Source organism: Lissotriton helveticus, chromosome 7 (genome assembly GCF_964261635.1).
Source record: "Lissotriton helveticus chromosome 7, aLisHel1.1, whole genome shotgun sequence".
Lineage (NCBI taxonomy): Eukaryota > Metazoa > Chordata > Amphibia > Caudata > Salamandridae > Lissotriton > Lissotriton helveticus.
In genome coordinates, this window is record NC_136068.1 from 859,605,852 (window position 1) to 859,631,341 (window position 25,490).

A 25,490-nucleotide genomic window follows, 5' to 3' on the forward strand; every position below is an offset into this window, starting at 1 on the left:
GCGTCTTTCCTTCAATTTACCCGGGGCACACAAATCTTCATCAAAACATCACCAACTGAGGATATAACCATGTTACACATCTACCCTGAACATCTCCAGAATTGGATGTCACAGCATCCTTCTGCTTTCACCATTCCACAAATTCAACTCCTCCATAATGGATTTGCTTAACCCAATTGCTTCTCCCCTAAACTCTTTCCCACTGTAAGTCCTTTCACCCTGAACCCCACCGTAAGGCCAGAAAGGGTATACCCTCAGCATCAAGTCTCAGCTCACCCTGCTTGTCTTTAAAAATACCCTAAACACTTATCTCTCCCACATTTCCAGATTTATTTATATCTCTCTTAGAAATAACCACAAATTATATGTAGGCCATTTGATTCTCCTTTAAGTGCCTGCATTTAGCTGCTCTCCAATTCTCCTTTGCAAAACTCACATGACAATGTATCTTACTTTTACTGCCTTAAATACAGCGTATTTTGTTGAGATGTGTAAAAATCATTTTATAATTATATGTACAGTAGAGCAATAAAATACCTTGAAATAATGAAAAAACTGAAAAATGTCCAATATGTTTCAAATACAAGTGGGAAAATATCACTTGCAGGCTCACATCTGAACTTTTACTTTTATGAAGACTGCTCTGTTTGTGCCTATGGAATAGTCAACTTACCAAAATGTAAAATATGCCAATTTAATTAAAATATCGTTTTTTTCCATTGAATTAAACATTTTAGTTTGGGACTGTTTAGTAGATCCTAGAGACTCTTGTGGTTAGATTACCAGTAAACCATCCGAGTGACTGACTCTTTTTGCCCTGCTGTGGTATCCTGCTTTTGAACAATCTCCAAGGGCTTGTGGGTGCTTGGCCCCTGTTGGAAGTCTCAGGGAAATCAAAGACTTCAGAAGAGATTTGTTCCAGAAAAAAAGAAACCTGCCTAAAAGGAGAGTTGAAGAGCTGGGAGGAGCGTACCCCTTTTCCATAGTGTAGCAGGTAGGGTTGGCCTCCACCTGCTGCTCCTGACGGAGAAGGACAGGACTATTCTTCCCTTCTTTTATTTTTAAAATTAAAGCGCATGAGGAGCGCTTTTTGTGTCCATCCCAGCGAGTGCAGAGAGCTGCTTTAGAAGTTTGATGCTGGCTCCCCTCAGAGCGTGCACCGCTGCACTGTCCATCGCGTTTCCAGGAAGAGGAGAGCTTGAGGGAAGGACGTGCTCGCCTTCTCCCAGTCAGCCAGTGTGTGAGGGCAGCTGCATACAGTCTCAAATAGGGAGCAGCTGTGCTGAGGCACATCCCTGTACAAGGGTAATTATTGCTGTAGCGGTGAGGAGGAGGAAACCCCAGAGAGCGACGAGAAAAGGGCAGAGAGGCATCCATTGATGTCAGCAGTGGGTGGCACTTTAACCTAAAAAGAGACTGCACTGCGGATCGCCAAAGTCACCAGTGGCCCAAGAAGAAAGCGGAAGAGCTCTGCTTCCGTCCCGATGTCGGAAGGGACATGGAGGGAGGCCCGCTGGCAGTGTGGTGCTACCGGAAGCCCTGCGAGGGCTCAGAGCCAGTGCACACCCCTGCCCCAGGGACCGGGCTGCCCGAAATCATTGCTGCTGCTCAGTGGCTCCACACTTTTCTCAGAAACACGGCATTGCTTCTCTGCCGGGGGTGTGAGCCTCACAGGAGGAGGGGATGCCCCAACCATATGTGGGAAGCAGCCTTTGATTGCTTACAACACAGGGGCCCAGTGACATCCCTGCTGAACCTGCCATGTATAACCCGCTCCTCCCGGTTTCACCACACAAGGAGAAGTACTGGCACTCCTGAATCGGGTGGGTGACACGGCAGAGTGAATCCTCCACGGAGGACCCGACTACGAATTTGTTTCCAGTCAAACCACAGTAATTACTGTATACCCAGTAGTAGGCGTGCAGGTGCTCCTGCGGCCTACGTGTGACACCAGCAAGTAATCTGTTTTCTTGCAGCTGGGAATACCACAACTCCCTAATAGGAGCTCAGGGGTTCTGGCCTGTATGAGGATGTCCTGGTGATACTTGATGGGGTTTACTATTATTGATGCCTGTGTTCATTACCTGCTGTATCTTCATGCCCAAGGTTATGGTAACATGTATGTTTTGGGGGGACCTATGCGATTCTCTCCCCAACCTACCTGCTGCATTCCATGCCCTGAGATGGTTTACGCCGTTTCATACACTGCAATGATAGGATGATGAGTATGCTGTCAGGAGTTCAATTTGCATGTATAGTGACAGTGTTTTTGGTGATGTGCACAACCTATAAGTATCTACTTTAGTGCAGTACCTGTAAATTTATGATCTCTGTCATGTCATGACAACCGCCTGGTTAGCAAAGTGATTTATGTGACTGTGGAGTAATGTGTTTTATGTATAGTACAAAAGAAAATTTTATATAACCTTGTGTGGAGTCTCTTTTTGTGATATACCTAGTGTATCACTGGTGTGCATGTGTGTATTGAGCAAACACTTTACACATTGCCTCTGGGATAAGCAGGGGTTATCTGGTGTTTGTAACTCTCTTACCCGGACTAGAGTGGCGGGTTCTGCCTGGCTTAGGTGCATACCCTAGCCAACCAGAAACCCCATTTCTAACACCTCATCACTATGCTCTGTCTGTTGTTGTCATTAGAACTTATCATGTAAATGTAAATTAAAATTGATACTTGTATAGCACACTACTCACCCGCAAGGGTCTCAAGGCGCTTGTACGAATACTGCTGTGGAACCCATCCTGGCTTTCCCTGTGAGGTGTCCACTCCTGGGCACTCCCAAGGTGGAGGCCAGGCATCCTTAGCATTGTGGGGGCCGTTGTGGAGATTAAGCAAGCTATTGCCCAGAGTTGCAGAGTGGGACTCCATGATTGGAATAGGCACCGAGGCAAGAATTATCAGGTCCGTGGAATTTTTGAGCCCAAGACCCGCCGAGGAGGGGAATTGAACTCTGGTCCCGGGCTAGACCTCTGCATCAGGGTCTGCCACTCTAACCATTGAGCCACACTTCTCCACACATCATGTACTCATCTAATATGTGCTGTTATTCATAGGATTCTCAAGGCACAATTGCCTCCCTTCCATACAGTCCGGCAACTCAGGCACTTGTGGCAGGGGCATTCTCACTGTGTTTCTCTGTCCCTGCGTATGATTCCCAAATAAGTTCTCCATGTTGCAAGTAGTTCTTGGAGGGCATATATCTCAACCTAATACTGGGATTGGAGTGGGAGTGGCAGGGTTATGGAGAGAATTGTTGTGTTATCGTATATATTTTTTTGTCTGTCACTGCCACCTTATCTCTTTTCTTCAATATCGACTGCTGGCTTCATGTCCTTAAAAGTCAGCAGCCCCTCTATTTTATGTTCGCAAATGTTTAAAATGGCCACAGGCTCCTGTATTACCTGGAACATTCGTAGATTCAATGATTTCAGAAAATCGCATCTAGTGCATGCATACTTACATAGGCACAAAACTGACATTTGCTTTCTGCAAGAGATACATCTACGTGGTCCATCGAATGTGGGTCTGCGCTCCAGCTGATGGGAGTAATTGTACTCTTCAACACATTCAAATTACGCATGGGGAGTCGCTGTGCTTTTGCACAAAGATTTACCATAGATGTTGTTGCATTCCCTCATAGGCCACGAAGGGCGTTACATTGTACTTGCGGGGACCCTACAAGGGTGGGCGGTGACACTTGCGACAGTGTACTGACTCAACAATGATGATTCTGATTTCTTCACTGCAATGTGGGCAAACATTTCCAGTATTGGCCTTCATGCTCTAATATGGGGGGGACTTTAATGGCATAATAGATAACCAACTAGACTGCTTTGGTGTATCAAAAAGTCTACATCCACGTGCCACAACAGTGATCAACACGTTAGTGCATGACAATTGTCTACTAGATGTTTGGAGACAGTCACATCCATTCCATCATGAGGGTACTTACACCTTGACCTTTCACAATGCCTGGTCCAGACTTGACTTTTGGCTGGTGTCTAAGGATATCCAAACATGGACCTCCTCGATATTCACTTGCCAAATACCCTTTCAGACCACACCCTAGTTATGCTGAAGCTCTAAATTCCACAGGCATCCCCTCGTGCCTTTTCCTTTGCGATTACCAGTGGGAGCCTTGCTGGATGCGGCATTTCATGATGAGATTCACAATGCCATATTAGAATATTTCAAACAATCCAGTGCCCATCCACACTCTGGGAGGCATTTAAGGTGGTAATTTGGGAGCCTGCATTGCTAAACAATCTGGGATCCTAAAGGCTATACGGAGGACCCTGACTAGACTCAAAAGAGATATCTGGAACAACAATATTTTCAATCTAGTGACACTGATAGTCTAGCACACATCCTAGACAAACTCTCATAATTCCATGAGGAAGTTATTCAACTAGCTTTCCTTTCTACACTGCCATGCTCAGGCCAGAAGATATGGCAAGGGTGACCGCGTGAGCGAGATACTTGCAAACATTCTGAGCACTCCGCGCACCTCTCCCTATGTCACCAAACTCCTAGATACTGAAGCCAAATCTGTGTCCTCCGCATTTGAGCTACTTGATGTCATGACCTCCTTTTATGCCTGCTTATATTCTGCAACCCCTACTCTGGGCCCAACCACATTGTCTGATTACTTTGACACCAATCAGCCTTTCTGGCTTGATCGTGCACATTGAGCCTTCCTAAATTCTCCCATTACAATCAAAGAAGTCATTAGAAGCCTCCCTGAAGACAAAGAGCCTGGCCTCAATAGGCTTACTAATGCCTTTTACAAGGAGTTTGCCTCAATACTAGCTCCATGCTTGCTAGCCATGTTTGAGGACTCCCTGAAGACAGGAACACTGCCGCCTTCCTTGAGAGAGGCGGATATCATTACACTTCTTAGACCGGGAAAACTTTTTAACCTCTGTGATTCTGTTCGGCCCCTATCCTTAATATACATAAACAATAAAATGTATGCTAAAATCCTTGCCAATAGGCGCCCGACTCTTCTACTAATGATAGTTCAACTGGATCAATCCTGCTCTATTCCTGGCCACTCTACTTCCCATAATCTCCACAGTAATGCACCACCTTGATCCTCAAGTCTCTGAAGTGGCGCCTTACTTGACACAGCAAAAGTGTTTGACTCGCTAGTAGGGGCTTATCTCTTTCCCCTTTTATCACAGCTCGGGCTCAGCCCTTGCTATATTAAACAGATGCAACTCCTTCACGCTCTCCCTACGGCACAAATATGCTTAAATGGACAAATATCCAACCCCATTCCAATTACCCGTTGCATGAGACAAGGTTGCCCCTGTCAATGCTCCTTTTTGCCATCACCATGGAGCTGCTGGCGGTGTGGCTTTGATAACATCATGCAAACAGGGGAATTGGATTTACCTCCAGGGGTCTAGTGGTCTCTATGTGCATGGATGATATCATCCTCTATGCTTGTGACCCCAGGGAGAACCTGGCTCCCCTGATGAGTGAGGTGATCCAATTTGGAGGCTACTCTGGTGTACAAATCAACTGTGCCAAATCCATACTGTTTCCAATTACTGACAATGCTGTGCAAGTTCTGATGGAATACCCCTTACAATAGGCAACTGGCCCTGTTCACTACTTGGGTGTTTGTTTCAGCCATGACACAGACAAGCTCTGGAGATCAAATTACAGCCACATCGTGAACTGGTTGAAAGACAGAATACCTAAAGGGTCAAAATCTGCCTCTGTCCATGGCTGGTCATATTGCAATAGAAATGATGATCTTTCCCCTCAAGTTTTATATCTCTTCACTAATATTCCACTCCCGCTCATGACACAATTCTTAATTTGCTTAAAATCTCATATGATTACACTATTATGGGAAGGTAAACAACCTAGGGTGTCCTGGACAATACTCATCCTTCCTCTTGCACAGGGCAGTTTGGAGGCACTGGACAAGTCACTATATGCCCATTGCGCCCAAGCACAATATTTACACTGCTGGTTGTACCCTACTCCTCTCCAACCACATATGTCTATTGAGACAGATTGTACTGCCTCTTGTCCACTGTCAATGGCCCTATATAGCCCCTACAAAGCTCCTAGGAAAGAAATGCAAACTGATGAGTGCGCTGTGCGTTGTAGGCGCTGGGCGTTGTAGGCTCTCCATAAAAGAGTGAAACTGCCACTTCTCTAAGTTCTCTCTATGCCCTTGATGAACAATCCCCAACTGCCATCGCCTCTGGATATGGAAGTTGCTTTATGTGTGCATAAGTATAAGCTTAAAATATTTTCTGACCTCTACCCTGATGGGCGGTTCCTCTCACCTTTCCAGTCTAACATCCCCCCACGCCCTTGGACACCCTACTACTATCAACTGAAAGCCATATGCCGCACACTGCACAATAATACCTTTCCTGCCCCACCCGACCCTGCCAGCGTTGGAACACATTCTTACTACCCCCTACCCTCACAATTTGATAACAAGCCTTTACAATAAACTGCAACGCTCTTCCCTGATTACTATTCCCGGGGCTAGGGCGCTGTGAGAATCTGATACTGACCCGGCCATCAACGAAGCACAATGTTCGTACTGCTGCTGACAACTAAAATTTCTCTATCCAAATTACTGATTGCGATTAATTCACTTAAAATTCTTGTACAGCATCTATGTAAATGTAAATGTAAATGTACAGGAATTTATATAGCGCAAATCACCGAGCGGTTTCTAAGCGCTTGCTTAGGGAACCCGTCCTGGTATTCCCCTGTGAGATAACCCCGGCAGGGTATCCGCAAGGTGAAAGCCAGGCATCCCACCGCGAGGGGCCGTTGTGGAGATTAAGCAAGCTATTGCCCAGAGTCGCAGAGTGTGAACCCGTGAATCGAGTAGGCACTGGAGCGAGAATTGTCGAGTCCATGGACATTTATTTTAGGACTCAAGACCCCGCCGAGCCGGGAATTGAACCCTGGTCCCGGGCTGACCTCTGCTTCCAGGTCTGCCTCCTCTAACCAGTGAGCCACACTTCTCCACATCTATCAAACCGCACAACAGTTACGGAGAATGGGTTTAGTCTTTGATCTATGCTGCTTACGCTGCAGCGCATGGCAGGCTTCCTACCTTCAAATTGCATTACAGTGCAGAGGCACGGCTTCTTTTTGGGGAGAGGTGATAACACATATTCAATTGATCTCAGGTGCTATGATCCACCATTCTCCACTGATAGGATTGTTAGGATATGTTAAAGATGTTCCTGATACGCATAGATGACTCACTGCCATGTTGATCCTGCTGGCTAAACGTAAGGTAGCAATACACTGTGACAGGCAACCCGTTACCAATATCAAAGCATGGTTTCACAATTTCCCATACTGCCAAGAGCAATTCACCACTTACTGGGCATATGTCTCTTCGATCCTGCCCCAAAGACATCTGGGAGCCATTCACAACCTGGCTTTGACAGCGAGAATCAAATCCTCCCACACCTGCTTCAAACCCATGACCACCCCACGGAAACTGTACACCCCCCTTATCGCTTGAGAAATGTGTATATGTCCCTTGGTGCCTTTTTCACACTTCGCGAACCAGTAAACTCGCATTGCGCTACATGTTTGTACTGTCACCATAGTATCCAATGTGCCTACTACAAGGCTTATGTTAATAAGTGTAAGTAACTGACAATGTAAAATGCTTCAGTTTGGATTACCTATTGTCCGTGGTCCCCTGCACCAGAAAGACCAGATCGGGAGGCCGCTCCTTCTCCTTCCTCACTGCCAAAGCATGGAACGCCCTTCCGCTCCACCTCAGACAGACAACATCGCTCCCCATCTTTGCAAGAAACCTCAAAACCTGGCTCTTCGACAGACCCCCTCCTTGTTGGAATGGAACCTGCACCCCCCCACCCCTAGCGCCTTGAGACCCTTACGGGTGAGTAGTCGCGCTTTAACAAACCCCTGATTGATTGTGGCATTACCCCTGATCCCTGCCCCTCCTGATCTCCCCTCCCTTTCCTACCCTCCCCTCCCAGCCCACAACACCCTGTTTACCCTCCCTTCTGATACAGACATGGAAGTTAGCAAACCTGTGGATAGATCTTGATATTTACTCAAAGGCCAATCTGTGTTCTAAAATAAATTAAAATAATTGCACTACATCATTATACACCGTTATATACATACAAAATAGCCTTTCATTTGAGTCTAATGTTTTAAGTAGCTGTTGCAAACTAATGGGGAAAATGTACAAGGGTAAAGTCTCTCAACCAGTTTGCTCTGCTGCAGATAATGTGTCCTTCAAAGGAATGACAAGTTGCAATGAAACGCTAAAGTGAAAGAGTGAACAGTAATACACCCCACAAATGTCCTATGTTAAACAGACATATTTCTTTCGTTTTTAAGGAAAAACATACTTATTTCCATAATCAATCTTTGAAGTGACTTTCTGCTTCAGTTCTTTCAGTTCATCCTTTGGCAAAGTCCCTGACAAAAGCTGCGCTCTCCATTCCATTAGGTCATACATCATAGATTGCACTTGCTTAAACTTCTCAGATTTGCTTGCCTGAAAACAAAAGAGAAAGGAAATGGGTATTGCGGGCAGCAGCACTGTGTTCCAGTGCCATATACGGTGCTCAGTAGGATTTGCCGACACAGATACACAGTAAATGGCATACACTTTGGGTACTTCAGACACCAGAGATGTCGTTCATAACATCAGTTCTAACATCACAAATGACATATATAATGAAGTCATCACGGACCACTTGGAATAAACAGCTTTTGAACCAACTTTCAGCTGCCCAAGTCCAAGGAACTTTTCATATTATTTTTAAATGTAATAAAATACAGTTTAAGTAAAGCATTATGGATCGTTGTTGTAATGATAACCAGATTAGATAAATCACAAGGACACATACTGGCTGGGTAAGATGTTTCCACTAAACACATTGTTTTTAATTCATTTTTCTTTTCCTACAAACACTTATTTATACAAAAAAATTACTCAGAAATTCATCCTAGACAGTCAGTGGAGTTTAACATTTTTGAAAAAGAGCATCACTGTACTTTGAGTAGTGTACTCAATTCGTACGGTAGTTGCTTATTCCAGGTAATAGCACGATTTACTCATTTAATCTGGTTAGAACATTCAAGCGAAGTTGCCGTACTGTTTGACACAAGTACAGTTTAAAGCCTATGTTTCCCCCTTCATATATGGCAACATAGATATCCCCCCTAAATAGATATCACTGTCATACTTTTTTTTCTTTCCATAATGTCAGATACAAAACATACCCTCAATCGTATGATTAACAATTTTTCGGACATGTGCAAAAACAACAGCAGGATAACTATACTAAAGACTGTCACTTGCTACATGGTTGTAGCTGGACTATTTGCTGAAAACATTAATGCATATGTTAATTGACCTTCCAGGCAACCTCGTGCTGGGCTAAAATGTCACTTAAAGTCTTTATAAGGTGTAAACTCATTCATATGGCAGTGTCATTGATACTAGTTGTAAGAGCATCAGTCTGCAGATACCAAGCTCTTGAGATTTCCTCCTTCCTGACTGACAAAGGATATTGTGTTTTATCTAATAGTGTACAAGAACTGATCTTTTCACAGGGAGTGAGACACTGATCTACTTTGGAATTCAGAGGTTGTGTGTGTTAGCATTCTATCATCCTATGACATAGAGTTAGCAGAACTCTATCCGTTCTAGCCGACCCCTCCCTCAAAAATCAGAGCTCAAACATTAGAGTTAACAAAAGTTATACGATGGAGATAAGAGAAGCTGTCCCATCCATTGGTAAGTGTCATGAGGCTGGTCCAATAAAGAAAGTAATATAGGTGCAATTAATCTTTTTGAAGAAAAAAGCATATTAAGCATGTTATGCTACTTCCGAAAACAGTTAATAAAAATTGATTACATTATTTTTGGGTAACTAAGGTGAATCTTGGTCTAAAAACAACTATAATGGAGTTAGCACGCTACAAAAAATACCCTGCATAACAATATGTACATGTATTATTCCTTTCATTGAAGGTTTAATCGATTAAACATGAAATTTTGCGCAAAGTAGAGGTTTCAAACTATGAAAAGAAAAGAAAAGGCTCAAGAAAGATATTTTGAATGTAGAACCTTAAGAATGTTGTTTGGCAATCAGTTCAAGGCGCATATACATAGTGTAGGCCATTTTATTAAAAAAAAATTATTTCATCAAATGTGTTTTTCTGATGTATCTTATTCAGTGAAGAATGTAATAGGATATTTAGAATTTAACTTAGTAAGTAGCCAAAATATTTGAGTCAAAGTTGAAACTAGCAATTTATTGAGAGAGTCCTAGAAGACCACGTAATTATGTCTGAATAAAAGTAAATTGATGGAAGCAGTAACGATTATAGTGCTGGGATGCAGGAAATATTAAGTGACTGTGGGACTGGAAAGTATGTCTTATATTTAAGTGTTTGGGTGTACTAATAATACATACAAGTGTTGCAGGTTAATATTTCACAATTTTATATTTTTCTTGAATTTGAAAAATAAAATTAAAAGAAAATAAACTGATTAATCTTGAATCATTTGGCATCATCCGACATGAAATACTCATAGGTGTTAACAGAGAATGAGACTGAGGTAATGGAAACTGAATGGTAATGCAATCGTAATGATTAGCAAATAAAAGTGGCATAGGCATTGGTTATAACATTCAGACTTGGTATCAGACACTTTTAAGGTATTTAAAGGGTTTCTGTACTTCGGGTCCAAACCCAAAATCCAAAATGAGAATGCTATTAGATTTTGTTTAATGATGTATATTTTCCCTAGCCATGGGTGACTGAGGAGAATGACGGCACCACAGAGCTTTGGAAAGAAGTTCATTAACATATACAAATGCACCAGCCTCCCGACTTGTCCTGCTCCCGTTGCGAAGGCAGAATAACGAGGAGGAGCCTTATTGGGCCTTTCCTAAAGCTGGCACCTTGTTGTGAACAGGAGTTCAAACTCTTGCAATATTAACAGTAGACGTTTGCCAGGTTGGACTCGCCAAGTGACATCCAGCCTACCTGTCATCAAGCGAAGGGGTAAGGAATGTCACTGAGGTGTAAAGGGGTTCAGCTGGTAAAAAGGGGTAGGTTCATTACTTCAAAAGAGCTCTGGGATAACATGAGAAGGGTTTGCTACCTTCACATTTACATGGCATTCTTGGTTAGATTTCTTCAGGCATGAACACAATCTCACAAAACTTAGAATACATCACATTGCTAGAAAAGCAGGATGCTGTGCAGCTAGCAGTGGGTTAGTGGTATGTGCAAATGACATACTAGACTTTCCTCTTTCCGAACCTGTGCTAGAACCAGAGCTCCTGATATTCAATCATGGAAGGAGAAAGGTAGAATAAAGAGGCTCTACTGCCTGAAAGAGGAAGATCTCCCTTTTTCATGGGAACACAAGGAGCTGTCCTATCCAGTGCCTGGCTCTGTCAGAAAATGCCTTTTCCAGGGCTTTGGACCACAATCACCTACACAGACCTCAATGTACATAGGAGTCTTGGTGTGTGGTGAAAGCCTGCACCCTGCATTGAAGACTACTACTTGATCAAAGGGATATCTGGTTGTGAAAGAACCAGGGCCGGACTGGCCATAGCGGGCACCGGGCAATCCCCCAGTGTGCCGGACGGGTGGGGGGGCAGTTTTGGGCCCCTGGGGCCGTTTTTGTTACAGGGCCGTTTTTGCAGCATACCAAAATCGGCTAAAAACCGGCCCCGGCAAAGAGCTCGGCGGCACCTACAACTCCCCCAAGTGGAGGGGTGGGGGGCAGCCGAGCACTTTGCCAGGGCTGGTTGTGGTTCCCAGTCCGGCCCTGGAAAGAACCTTTACAAACGAAGCATGATACCCATTGGGAGGAGCCCTGTTAACGGTAGAACTTGTAGCAGTGTTTTTTTTTTGCCCCATTACAACTAACATAAAGTGCACTAGCTTTATTGAAACCGACCCTGACAAAAGGAAACTGAGTAAACTAACTCCATGAACCTGTCTAATAATAGATGTTCAAACCACAGCCCTTGTGGAAGAATTGTAATTGTGGATACTTCTGTATAGGTACTGTGGGATGAGTCATACTCACAGACACTTGAATAATCATCTCTCTGCCTAATTTACTATTTCTGAATCTGTAACACCTGCTTGCATCCTGCATATGCATTCACTCATGATATATAACAACACATTTCGTTGTTAGCTCACCCCGTATAAGCAACGTTGGGAGTACTTACTGAAGTCTACCGTTCACTGTTATTGCTCTAATAATTCTATTTATAGGGATAGTCTATCTCGCGCACTCTTTGTTACTGGTCTTCCAGCTTCCTCCACAGATCCTGCTTTGCCAATGTTATTCCTCATGTCTGTTGAGGTATTATTGTCGATTTATTTCTCTATTTTTGTGTGATAGATACTGCTGTTATATTTTACAGGGTCTTGTGTCTACATGTGTCAATATTTATAGAGTATACAGAACCATATGTTTCAGCACTTGTCGCAGTGGCAACATACCAATCAGCACCTCATATGTAGCATTGCCACCAAGAGCCACCTTCCTATGTCTTGTGATTTCATCTGTACTCCATCCTTTGGGATCAAATCACACTGCTCAGTTTATCTGATTTAATGTAGTTTTCATCAGAAACAGCCTTACGATGAGTGCTGCTGGAAAGGACGGGGTTCTATACAAAACATCTGGATCTGATATTGGTGCTTCCAGAGACAGCAAATCCTCATCTCTAAGGCAGCCAGATGCACTTGCAAGTAGGCCTAACATATGCTCCTTTTCTGTTGAAAAAGACCTACACTTACATTTTAACAATTCTAATAATTTTTCATTATTACCTATTGGACAGCATCAATTGCTATTGACATCCATGATAAATGATGGCCACAAACCCTTATACTGAAAATGGTTAAAGCTATAATCTCCCTTTGCTGATGTTTTTGTATACTTCGAATGGTGCAGAAAATTACTAAGCCTTTCAAGAACAAATGTGGTTTATCGTACTCTCTTATCCATGGAAGGTGAGCCTGTCACAGAAGGCAAAATCCAAGGGCAGGGTTACAAGCACTGTAACAGAGTGTAATTCGACATGGAAAATATAGGGAGTTGCTGCAGGAAACTAATCATTATTAGTGAAAGTGAAATTATTATGAAAGGTTAGGCCACAAAGAGGAAGGGACTACTTTCCCTGAAGTTTTGCTTACACATAGGTAAAAGGTTCAGGTTAATGTACAAGACCTACTCTAGGTTCAGAATATTATACCGGGTCTCTCCGTTACATGGTCTAGGTTCATGATAGCATACATATTTTCTCCAAGTGTGGCTGATACTGGGGTATAAAGTACAAAGCAAGACTCTTATTTGATAAACTATCCCGGACTGACAATAATAGGTCTAATCTATCTTCTTAAGAAAATTTGAAAAGACAAGATTTCCTGCTTGTGGGTTCCTTTTCTGAAATATAAATCCTTCTTTTGTCTTATCTAGCCATTATGCTAACAAATGATGTTGGCTAGAGCATTACAATGAAATGCTGCTCAAGAGCGCCACCTTCTTTATTTGAAAGATGATAGACTATCGAGGTACTCTTGTTGGACCACATTTTGGACTTGGTAGCCATGAAACATAAGCCTTCCCTGTTGAGACAACTGTGAAAAGGTAGACGCGAATAATAGGGTGGTAGCCAAAGCTTTGTTGCAATTGATGCCCCCCGCTTCTGACCTGATCAGCTGTAATACTATAGGGTGCAACCACCGCATCATGGCACTATATCGAGCCATCTACTATCTCCAGATAATGATGGGCAGTGGCCACAAAGATTCCTGGATTGTTTGTTATTAACAATAGCTATAGTATTAAGAGTTTTAAATGTTGAGATAAAATGTATTACTTTTTATGAGTTTGGCTAGACCTTACATTCTTTACTGCATTTGATCTGTTGATCCTAACTTTCCCTACATCAACCTAAGAGTAAGAATGGAACTTGCCCAATGCTACTAAAGGGTGAGACAAAGCCGCATGAACAATCATGCTTGCCTCTGTCTATTATATTCGTGGCAAGGATTTTCTTGGAGGTCGGCAAAAGCACATATATAGTTCTTAAATGATTTTCCCACCCCAACCTCCCAGGGCATGGAAGAGTAGTGTGATACTCGCCTTAATCTCCGGAGGGGATATTAACCATGATTTGCCACTGGACTGAAGTGTGCATTGCTGTGATAATCTGATGAAACATCTTATTTGTATGTTACAAGCTGCACAGATTCTGCCCTGTTGCTCCCGGGAACTACAGCGATTTATAAATCAGCAACAGACTATTACATATCTGCACTGTTGAGGAGAAACCTGTTGTTATAACTTGAAATATTTTCTACACAAGCACATACGTGAAAATAAACACATCTTAGGCAGACTATCGTCAGTGACCTGCCTTGCATAACTCCTCACATTTAAAACCACAGGTTCAGGGGCTAATATAGTGCTGCAAAGAAAGCACAAGCACTTTTGAACTATAAATTAGGACATTTCAAGTAATATCGTTATCAGTTATAAATAAATACACAAAGAAAAAAATAAGAACATGGAAAGTTTATTTGGCACTAAAAACTTTCATCCGCCTGTGTCACTTCATTCAATCCACTGTTCTAAGCTCATGGCTTAGTTCGATGTTAGACTCCCTTGTCAGATCATTTCATCGCATAAAATAAACTAACTGCCTGATTCATCAAGCTAAATTGCACTCGCAAAGGGCAAGATTCTCAGAATCTTGCCTTTTGCGAGTGCAATTTTTGCATTTGGGATTCATCATCCCAAATGCAAAATTCGCTATTTAAGAATTCGCACATTTGCGAAGAATTGAATTTAAGGAATCTCTATTTGAGATTCCTTAAATGCAATTCATTAAGCATTTTAAAATTGCGAAAATGCAATTTTGGGCCGCTATTTACCGAGAGGTCAGACCTCTCGGTAAATAGCAAAAACTTAGAAAAATGCTTTTAAAAGCATTTTTCTAAGTTGCATGTTGCACACACACATGTCCTTTGGACATGTGTGTGCGCAACACCTGTTTCAATTTGCATTTAAGGGGTGCTACAGGGTGTCCTTTGGACACCCCTGGCACCCTTTAAATCGCTATCTTATTTGCGATTAGCTAATTGCTAATCGCAAATAAGGAATACTCCCCATTCACTCCTATGGGCCTTTTGGCCCATAGGAATGAATGGGGAGTTATTCCTTATTTGCGATTAGCAATTTGCTACTCGCAAATAAGGAATGTGTAGGAATCGCTATTTATTTAGCAATTCCTACATGAATCCCGTTTTGCAAGTCCTTAATAGCGATTCGTTATGAATCGCTATTAGGGGCTCGCAAAACGGGAGATTGATGAATCAGGCTGTAAGAAGCTTATCAAGCAAAAACAGTTCCTTGATTTTAGCACAATATCTTTATACATTTTAAAAGAGGCACACGTTGCCTTTGGCAGTTGTTTTCAACAGATGGGTCCCAACAGTGTGAAAATAACAAGGACCATTATGGTATTCTCTCAGTCACACTTTCAATCTTAATGTAGAGAAAAGCTGCTTGCTGAGCAATCCTAGAGAAAACACCAGGCTTCAGCCATCAGTTTTAGAACCGTCTTCACTGCAAGGGTCAAGTAAGGGGAGTGATGGGCGGTACACACAGGCAGTGCTGAAATGGGTGCTCTTGTTCTGGAACCTGCTACGTGGTTGTGAGACTAACTGCTAGATGCATCAATGTTCGATTTTGCGAGTCCTTAATTGCGAAGTTTAAGGATTCGCATTTAGGGACTCGCAAAATCAGATGCATGTAGGATTTGCTAAAATATTAGCAATTCCTAAATATTCCTTTTCTGCGACTCGCAGAGTGCGATTTGCAAATAAGGAATGACATCTCATTGATTCCTATGGGCCAAGAGGCCCATAGTAATGAATGGGGAAGAATTCTCAATTTGCAATTAGCAATTAGTTAATCGCAATTTGAGAATGCGATTTCAAGTGTGACGGGTGTCCAAGGACACCCTGTTGCACCCCTTAAATTGACCTGGACACTGGTATTGCACACACACAGTCCCAAGGACATGTGTGTGTGAAACATACAACTTTGAAAGATGCACTTTAGTGCATTTTTCACAGTTTTCGCTATTTACCATGAAGTTTGATTTCACGGTAAATAGCGATCCCTATCAGCGAAATCGCTAGCTATTTTACATTCATGCATTGCATTTAAGGAATCTTAATTTGAGATTCCTTAAATGCAATCGCAAATAGTGATTTATGCATTTGGGATGATACATCCCAAATGCATAAATACCGGTGGCAGAGGGGCAGATTCTAAGAATCTGCCACTTTGCGAATGGTATTTCGCTTGATGCATCTAGCTGTAAGATTCGTATGACGTCAGGATTACAACCTTACTACATTTCAGAATTCCAATTCCAGGCAGTTTATTTATTGACACAGTTACATAATGTGCAGACCGTGCCCTATTGGAAACCACTGAACTATACAGATTGCAGGATAACCCCTGGACAGAAATACTTTTTTCAGTAAAGAGAAAGGCAACTATCTATACATATTTATATATGAGATACATAATCGCATTTAGTAAACAATGAGGTGATTATATGTACATTGTAAGTATGATTAAAACATGATATCGGTTTAGGGAATTGCCTCTGCCCTTGATTTATGCCCAGTGTTTTCAATTTAAAACACTTATTTTTAGACCACTGTGGTGGCATGAAACCTTCTAGAAAAGCCTCATCTCCTTTATGAACTATGAAAAATTGCATTTTCCTTCACTCCTAGAGTAACTTTTCTACTTGAGAGTTCACTTGTCATGCACTAGGCTGACATTTCTAAGTGTACAACATTAAATATAACTAGCAAATTGTAAGCAGTGGTGGCTGGTGACATTTGAAAGTGTTGAGGCATAAAAGTTTGTGATGAGTGCACGGTCAAGTCCGGGGGGCTTCTCCCCGAGAACATTTTGAAAAAAAGAGTGGAAAATTTTGCTTTTTAAAATTTGAGAAAGCATGGTTAGTAAATTAATTGTGAAATTGTAGTTATGACATTAATAAAGAGATTGTGTATGATCATTAGGGGTGGGCGGTAAACTTCACTCTGCTGGCAAAGTTGTTAACACTGCACTCCACTTGGAGTTTGACCAAACTCCTCCAACCAACGGAGAGAGGAGTTTACCAGTGCCCACCTCGAAATTCAACCCAAAAAGGTGGTGTAGCAGAATTGAAGAATGCTTCAAATCTGTTCTAGCTGTCTGAAGTCTGTTGTTCTTGGCAGTATTGGCAGGGATCACTGAATGGAAGCAAGGACGGTGATGCTAGCTACTCTATGGTTCTTCTAGTTAGTGGTGCTCTTCCAGAAGGCTAGGACTTGTTGGTTGTTGTTGTATCGGACGGAGCTGCTGCAGGCATCCAATTTGCATGCTGCTCTCAGTTGCTGGCTACCGGTCGTCTCAGTGGATACACAACCTGTCTCTGCAAGTCTGCAGTCATGCATTCAGAGGGCAACTACGGGCTGGCTCAGAATGTGCAAGAAGTTATTTTTCCCTTTTTAATTGCTTATATGAATCTGCTGTATTATTTTTGCTATATATGATACCCATGATTTGTTCCTGTGTTCATTTGCTCACGTCTTTCTATTTATTGTACCACATTACCGGTTAACTTTTGTTTCCCCCTTCTTTCCTTTTGTTCCCTTCTTATTTTTCATGATTTGTTCATTGATACCTTGCATTTTTGACTGAATAAAGTCTTTTCTGAACTGGAGAATGTGCAAGAAGTCGCTTTCGTTAATTACATATGCTTCATTGCTTTTTCATACATGTCACAATTTGGGAACACCTAGGGGAAAATCTGAAGAAAAAAGTCGGGCCAATTTAATTACTCCATTAATTTACATTAGTGCGGAGAACGATTCCAGCGCAAAAGGGGAAAATAGTATGTTTACCTTTAAAAAGCTGGGACACGTTGCCCTAAATCAGAAATATTGGTGTGAACGGCATGTGGCTTGAGCATTCCGGATGCTTCGGTTTTTCCAGCCTACTCCAAGTGTTGCCTGCACATCTTTCTATGTTCCTTAGATGTGCCCAGCACATTCCCTGCTGGGATATACCAGGACAGCATGTGGCAGGTTTTGCTAGGTGTATGGTTAGCATATTTGAAATGCTGTGTATGTCATAGCTCTTGCAACACTTTCAGGTGCTAGCATAGATGTGCAGTGCACTTTTCTAGATTGCTGGTGTGATCTAACACCGGTGCTGGACCTCGCATATTTCAGTTGTTCTTTAAGTCCCACTGCAGTGCCACGCATTAATATAATATCGACCTAGCAGCCACAGTCATCTGAACTTTACTTCTCACATCCAGGCGGTCCCAGCGCTCCTACTCTCTGTTACCGTACTCCCCACCCCCTCCACAGATGTCTGTGATACTCTCTCTCACATCCCCTAGTTTCTGCTGGTCGGGTGAGATCGCATTGGACAGTAAAGAATGCCATGGAAGGTGCATGGTGCCCACCCGAATCTGACACTGATCCAAATGAAAAGGGGGGGCCCTCGGCCCCCCCGCACGCATGGCGGCGCGGCGACCGTCGCCCCCCCTTTTCCCTTTTGTCATTCGGCGGTGGGGGCGTGCCCTGGGGGTGCGGCCCACCGCCGATTGGCCGGCGGCCTTCCTGACCCGGATCCAATTTAGTGGTTCCGGGTCAGGGGGGGCGGGCGATAGGAGGGGCCAACCGGCCCCTCGGGAATAAGAGGTGGGGAGCGCCCAGGAGACCCCCTTGTCCCTGGACGCTCCCCCGCTGAACGTTGTGCCCCGCGTTCGGGGCCTCTTTGTTTTATTAATCTTTTTTCCTTTCTTTCAGGCGGGAAGCAGAGCTTGGGATTTGCGGCCACGGAGCGGCGAGGAGCATCAAGATCGTCTCCGTTTTATTTTTCAGGTCCAAGGATAGAATCCCGCTTGAGCTGCGAGGTATTAACACCGGCCGCGTCGAGAGGGCAGGGAGCGTCTTGGTCCTTCCCCGCGGAGAGAGACACGGAGCGTCGCCTCACCGGTTGCGATCAGCGGAGAGTAAAGCCTGTGGAGGGCGTCACGCGGCAGGCGCCGGTAACAGTCGAGGAAGCGTGGCGATCAGGTATCGGGTGGGGGCGGCGGTGACTCGCTAGCGAAGACGGAAGGGGACAGGGTGAGTGCGTGCAGAGGGGCGGCCTGACAATCCATAACTAAGCGCCGCTATCGAATTTGAACAGGCAATTTTGGCGCGCACTTGAGGAGCGACATAGACAGGCCGGAGTCGGCTATTTGCACCTGAATTAGACCGCGCGCCATATAAGGAAGCGGAGCAGGGTCGACCAGGGCAGCACCTGGATGGGAGACCCCTGGAGAAGTGCACAAAACGAGGGGGCATTTATGTAACTTTTTTCACGCTACATTGCAGTGTCTAGTTATAATTCACAGTACGGTTTGTGGCACAAAGGGTGCATTTTATGAAAACAAGGTGGCATTTCTTTAAGGGTTTGTCACTACTGCATGGTCTCAACTATTGAGTGAATTGTTGTTACAGTATACAAAGAAGGGACATTTCTTAGGGTGTCTTCATTACTGTGTGGTATTGATTATAGAGTAACTTGTGGTTCAAAGAGGGCCACAAAAGCGCACAATACAGGGTAATAAGTGCAAGACTGTGCTCAGTAGTGTACCGGCCTTTTTGCATAAGTGTTCTTTGGAAGGTCACTGATACAAGGTATTTTTAGTGCGGTTCAACCGTACTCGGTATTTAAGTCGGGTTTCCTAAAACCTGTTCATGCTGTTATTACACGGTATTAATACTTTTTTCAATTCCAGGCATCCTTAACGACATTATTGACACGTTTCACTCGCAGACAGGGCACGCAACGTGGTGGGGGCTGTGACCGCAGACCATCATCGCCGGCGAGGACACAGGAGGGGTCGGTAAGAGGGGTACGGGGGGCTGGCATTCATCGCTCCTGGTGGCCGCCGGGTGGGTCTGCATTAGGTTTACTCACCCCCCTACATAAGCGGACAAGCCGCTAGTGTTGCGGTCGCCGTTGCATGGTGCTGAAAGCCCCCTGGTGACCCTCCATCTAAGAGGTACATAAGTTGGCCTGTGGTGATATTAGGAGAGTAGGCAGTTTGTTATTGGTTTACCATGCCAGGGCCACGAGGTGGTAAGGGTGGATCCAACATGGAGGCTATGATGCGGGCCATGATGCGTGATATGAAGGAAATGAAACAGCAGTTAGGGAAAGTAGATGAGCTAGAAGCACGGTTGAATGAGAGGCATGGTGATGCCCCGGGCCCATCGGGTAGGCCTATCCGCAAGAGGGTGGCACCAGTGCCAAGGGGGGATTTTGTCACCCCAACCGGGAAGTCTAGGTCCAAGAGACCCAGGGACGCTGCCCCCATCCCTGGGCCAGTAGAACCGGTACCTGCGGCACCGCCGGCGGTCGTCCCACCCCCGCATTTACCGGTGCCTACACCCCTTGCCCCTGTGGTGCCGGTGCCAGCAGGTCAACCAGTAGACGCTGGGCCTGCTCCCCCACCGGTGCCCACAATCCCGGGCACAGGCTTGCCACACCCGGCACCCGCCTTGCCAGCCGCGCCTGTACCACAGGGCATAACCCCAGTGGTACCGGTGGTCCCAGGAGGTAACTTAGATCCAACGCCAACTGAACTGTTAGCCCAGATAACGGCCTTGATGCCATGGCTCCAAAAAGGGGGGGCTTTCCCGAATTCTGCGGACCATGCGGCAGAGGCGGCGAGGTTTGTGGAAAAAATCAGATCGGCGGCGGTCGCCGACAGCGTTGCATTGCCAATATCTTCTCCCCTTACAGGTCCAAGTGTTCCCCAGCCGAACGGAGTGAATGGGCAGCCGCCCCCGGTGCCCGCACCTGGTAAGGAAGTGGCATTGCCGCTCTTGGGGGACGGAGTTCTACCTTCCAGGAGTGAGAATTTAGCTCAGCATGTGTCTTTAGCTGTGAAAGAGATGATTTGGGCGGATAAGTACGTGTACATTTATTCTCTGTTGTTAGATAATAGGGAAATGGAGCAGGCGAAAGCACTAAAAGAGTGGATGCTTCCAAGCGAATGGAGGGCGCAGTGTACTAGATTTAGGGTTGAGGAAACTCTCAACAACTGGATGAAAGCATGGGCTGTATTCACTGCAATTAAAGCTGAGCGCCCTCCAGATTTACAGGCAGCATTGGCATGCTACTCAAGCAGGATTGTGGGGTGGAGTGAACAGTATTCTGGGGAGGCATGGAAGGGTTATGATGTCAATTTCAGGAAGGCATTGGAATTCAATAGATCATTGCCATGGGACACGGTAGACTCCATGGCGTGGCATAAACAGTTCTCCGATACCGCACCCCCCCCTCAGTTCAGTGCTGTCAAGGTGTTCACTAGGCCACAACAGCCCTTTCGGCCCCCCCAAACGAGTGAGGTACCTGGGAAGTTTAGGACAAGTGGGCCAGAGAAAAAAGGGGTGTGCTGGGATTTTAATAGGCGCACCTGCACAAGGGCCGCGTGTAAGTTTAGACATGCATGTTCCTCCTGTGGGCACCCCTCTCATCCAGAAACTGCCTGTAGGTCCAAGCAGGGAAACACAGGTCAGCGGGGTAGGGGAAAGCCACTATAAGATAGACCGGTTAGGCCCCCCCACTCCAGTGGATGTGGTGGCAATGATTCCATGGTTGAACAGATACCCGGACCACACATCAGCCACCCTACTCCAGGAAGGTTTTTCTAAAGGCTTCAGGATCCCGGCAGCGGGATACACAGGTAGCGCGCACTGTAGAAACCAATTGTCAGTCAAGCATAATCCGGCGGTGGTGGCCGCCAAAATTGACAAGGAGCTATCATTAGGCAGGATAGCTGGCCCCTTTTCTGAAGTGCCAGTACCCAATTTTGTGTGTTCCCCGCTAGGAGTTGTCCCCAAAAAAGAGAAAGGGCAATTCAGATTGATCCATAACCTGTCAGCACCCAGGGGGACGTCACTGAATGATGCCATTGACGAGGGTATTTGTAGTGTTAAATATGCCTCTTTTGATCAAGCGGTTAACCTATTGCAGGCCACGGGACCCGGGGCGCTGATGGCAAAATCAGACATAGAATCAGCCTTTCGCCTCCTTCCGGTCCACCCAGCGGATCAGCGTCTGTTAGGTTTCACTTTTGGGGATATGTTCTACATGGACAAATGCATGCCGATGGGTTGTTCTATATCTTGCGCCTACTTTGAGATGTTTAGTTCCTTTCTTGAATGGGCCATGAGACAAGTGACGGGCCATCAGCGGGTCATGCATTACTTAGATGATTTCCTCTTCCTCGGTACAGCGGGATCTTAGGAGTGTGCACTGGCATTGCAGGAATTTTGCGTGCTCATGCGGGCTTTTGGGGTCCCGCTTGCGCCCGGGAAGACAGTTGGCCCGACCACCTGCTTAGAATTCCTCGGCATTGAGATTGACTCACTAGAAGGATGTTTTAGATTACCTAGGGACAAAGTGGACAAATTCAAGTCAGCGCTGCATTTATGCCTCCGCAAGGAGAAGGTCACTCTGCAGCAACTACAGGAGGTGGTAGGTCAATTGAATTTCGCACTGAGAATCATCCCCATGGCTCGCCCTTTCTCTCGCTCAATCGCTCACGCGATGAAGGGGCTGAGGGAAAAGCACCACCGCACTCGCCTATCGGCTGAAATTCGCCAGGATATGCTTATTTGGATGGCATTCCTGGAGGATTTTAACGGTAGGGTGGTATGGCCCGGCCCGCTCACAACATCAGCGGAGTTGGGCTTATGGACTGATGCGGCCGGTAGTGTGGGCTTTGGCGCCATCCTAGGGAACAGGTGGGTCGCTCAACAGTGGCCGGAAGAATGGAAGACATGGGGTCTGACCAGCAACATTGGCTTCCTTGAACTCTTCCCAATATGGGTGGCACTGATGGTCTGGCCCGAACACCTATGTAACCAATCAGTGGTGTTTTGGTCAGATAACATGACAGTGGTAGAATGTATCAACCAGCAGGGGGCGCGGTGTCCTTTCATACTTCGTCTGGTCAAAGAAATTGTTCTGCGGTGCCTTAAACTAAATGCAAATTTTAGGGCCAAACATGTCCCTGGTGTTCTAAACAATGCAGCTGACTCCCTCTCTCGCTTCAAAATGCAGGTTTTCAGGGAGCATCTTCCCTCAGCAGACCCCTCGCCAGCACACTTCCCAGCAGTACTTTGGCAGATTGGTGCCCCAGATTACAGGACCTCGTGGTCGCTAGCCTAGCCCCCAGGACCAAGACGGCTTACGAAGGGGCGTTTCTGTCTTATTGTTCTTTTTTGGGGCCACAATGGGAAGCGCTGTGGGCGGAGGAGGATGGCTTTGCAGCCTATTTAGAATGGATGCATAGGGAGGGGCGCTCGGTGGCAGCTGCGAACAGACATAGGGCAGCGGTGTCATTCTTTGCTCAAGCTAGGGGCTTCCGGGATCCCACTAATACCTTTATGATACGTAAGGCTTTAAGGGGATGGCGCCGTATTCAGGGACACCAGAAGGATAAGAGAAAGCCCATTGGATTGGCCCGGCTGACAGCCTTACTGGGCACGCTGGAGTCTGTTTGTAGCTCAGAGTGGGAGGTGCTTCTTTTTAAGGCGGCATTCTCTTTGGCATTCTATGGGGCGCTGAGAATTAGCGAACTCGTGGCAGGTTCCAAGTCAGACCTACTGGGCGGCTTGCAAAAGGCTAGTGTGACGATAAGGGGGGATACCATGTGGGTGATTATCCAAAAGTCAAAAACCGACCAGGAGGCTAGGGGTCACACTATAGTTCTGCAACGGGCCCCCGCCAACCCGTGCTGCCCGGTGAGGCACGTAGAATTATTACACGGACTGTTGGTAGGCTCAGCGGGCAGGGCGTTGCTCTGTCACGCCGACGGGAGCCCCATGACCAGGTATCAATTCAGGAAAGTATTGGAGATGGGGGTTAGGAAAGCAGGTCTTGACCCTAAAGAGTTTGGCTCTCATTCCTTCAGGATTGGGGCAGCAACTGAGGCGGTGGCGGGGGGCCTCCCAGTGGAAAGAGTGAAGACAATTGGGAGATGGTCTTCAGAGTGCTATAAACGTTATGTTCGGATTGACATGCTATGATTACTTGTCACTCACGCTTGGTCTCTTTCCGCTCTCTTACAGTTTCTCAGACCTGTTACGCAGGGGAGGAATTTGTCGTCGGGCACCGGCAACATACATCAGCACGGAGCGGCGACCAGGAAATAATGAAGAACAATGTCTGGATTGTTGGTCATTCATATGTGAAGCGAGCAGAATGTGTCTTTCTGTCAGGTGACAAGAGGAAAAGGGCGGCACAACTAGGGTTGGACATCAAGTTCTTTGGCAGAGGGGGATTGTGTCTTCACGAGTTTAGGGGATTCTTCCAAGGGCTTTTAGCACGCCAGCAGTCTCCACCGTCAGTGGTGATACTTCACCTTGGGGAGAATGATTTGGCAACACTGGGCAGGCGCATTCTGATTGAGGAGATTATTTCAACGGCGGGTTGGATGGCTAGGACCTGCCCCGGTTGCACACTAGTATGGTCACAACTCATACCTCGACTACAGTGGCGGGGGGGATACTCGGTCAGGGCGTTGAATCACTCGGTAAAGAGGATTAACACACGGTTGGATAGGTTGTTTCGAGCCCCCTTGTTACAGTCAATACCTCATGGGTGCATCTGGGGCGACAAGTATTACTTGAAGGACGGAGTTCATTTAACGGAGGAGGGTAATGTCCTATGGTCTGACAATATCTGGGCCTGGCTGGAGGGTTTTGAAAGTAGGAGGGTATCCTTGGGCAGGGGCTAGAGGGGGGAGGCCAGATCGTCGGTTAACAATGCTGGCCTGTGGCGGTAAGGTCATTATCGGTGAGCACATATTTGAGGTCTGAGGGGGCGGGCATCATCCTATGGAGGTTCCCGCCCAGGGGGAGGGGCCTGCGGGCCACTCCCAGAACTCCAGGGGCAAGGTAATAGGCAAAGGAGCGCGGGTAGGAGTAGTTCACGCTTTCCTTAGGCTGGTAGCCACCCAGCGCGCGTGGACTCATGACGCCACCGGCGCAGAGTAAGGGCCCTCCTTTAGTGGGTAAATGGAGTTTAGGGCGTAGACCGGGCAATTCCCGGGGTAACACTGCGCATGCGCACTTCTATGGGGGAGGCGCAGCTTGTAGGACCTGACACCGGTAGTGACCCTGCCATATGGCCAGAAATGTACAAAAATCAAGTTTAGGATGTTTAGTCTAAGTTAGGAACAACATGTATTAGAGTTTTGTTAAGGTCAGGCTCTCAAACTTGTTGATAAGAATGTGAACTAAATGTCCTCCTGATTTTTGTATTCATTGTTGATTATGCAATTAA

The 25,490-nt window shown here is 45.6% G+C and overlaps 1 protein-coding gene across 2 annotated transcripts in view; it reads right to left on the minus strand.

The window, feature by feature from the left end:
• Positions 1 to 25,490, minus strand: part of DOCK2 (dedicator of cytokinesis 2) — a 2,042,522-nt gene that overhangs the window by 1,683,831 nt on the left and 333,201 nt on the right. For both annotated transcript variants that reach the window (XM_078653374.1, XM_078653373.1), the window contains exon 6: positions 8,407 to 8,555. In XM_078653374.1, coding sequence (XP_078509500.1) covers positions 8,407 to 8,555 — 149 coding nt within the window. The remainder of the gene's footprint in view (positions 1 to 8,406; positions 8,556 to 25,490) is intronic.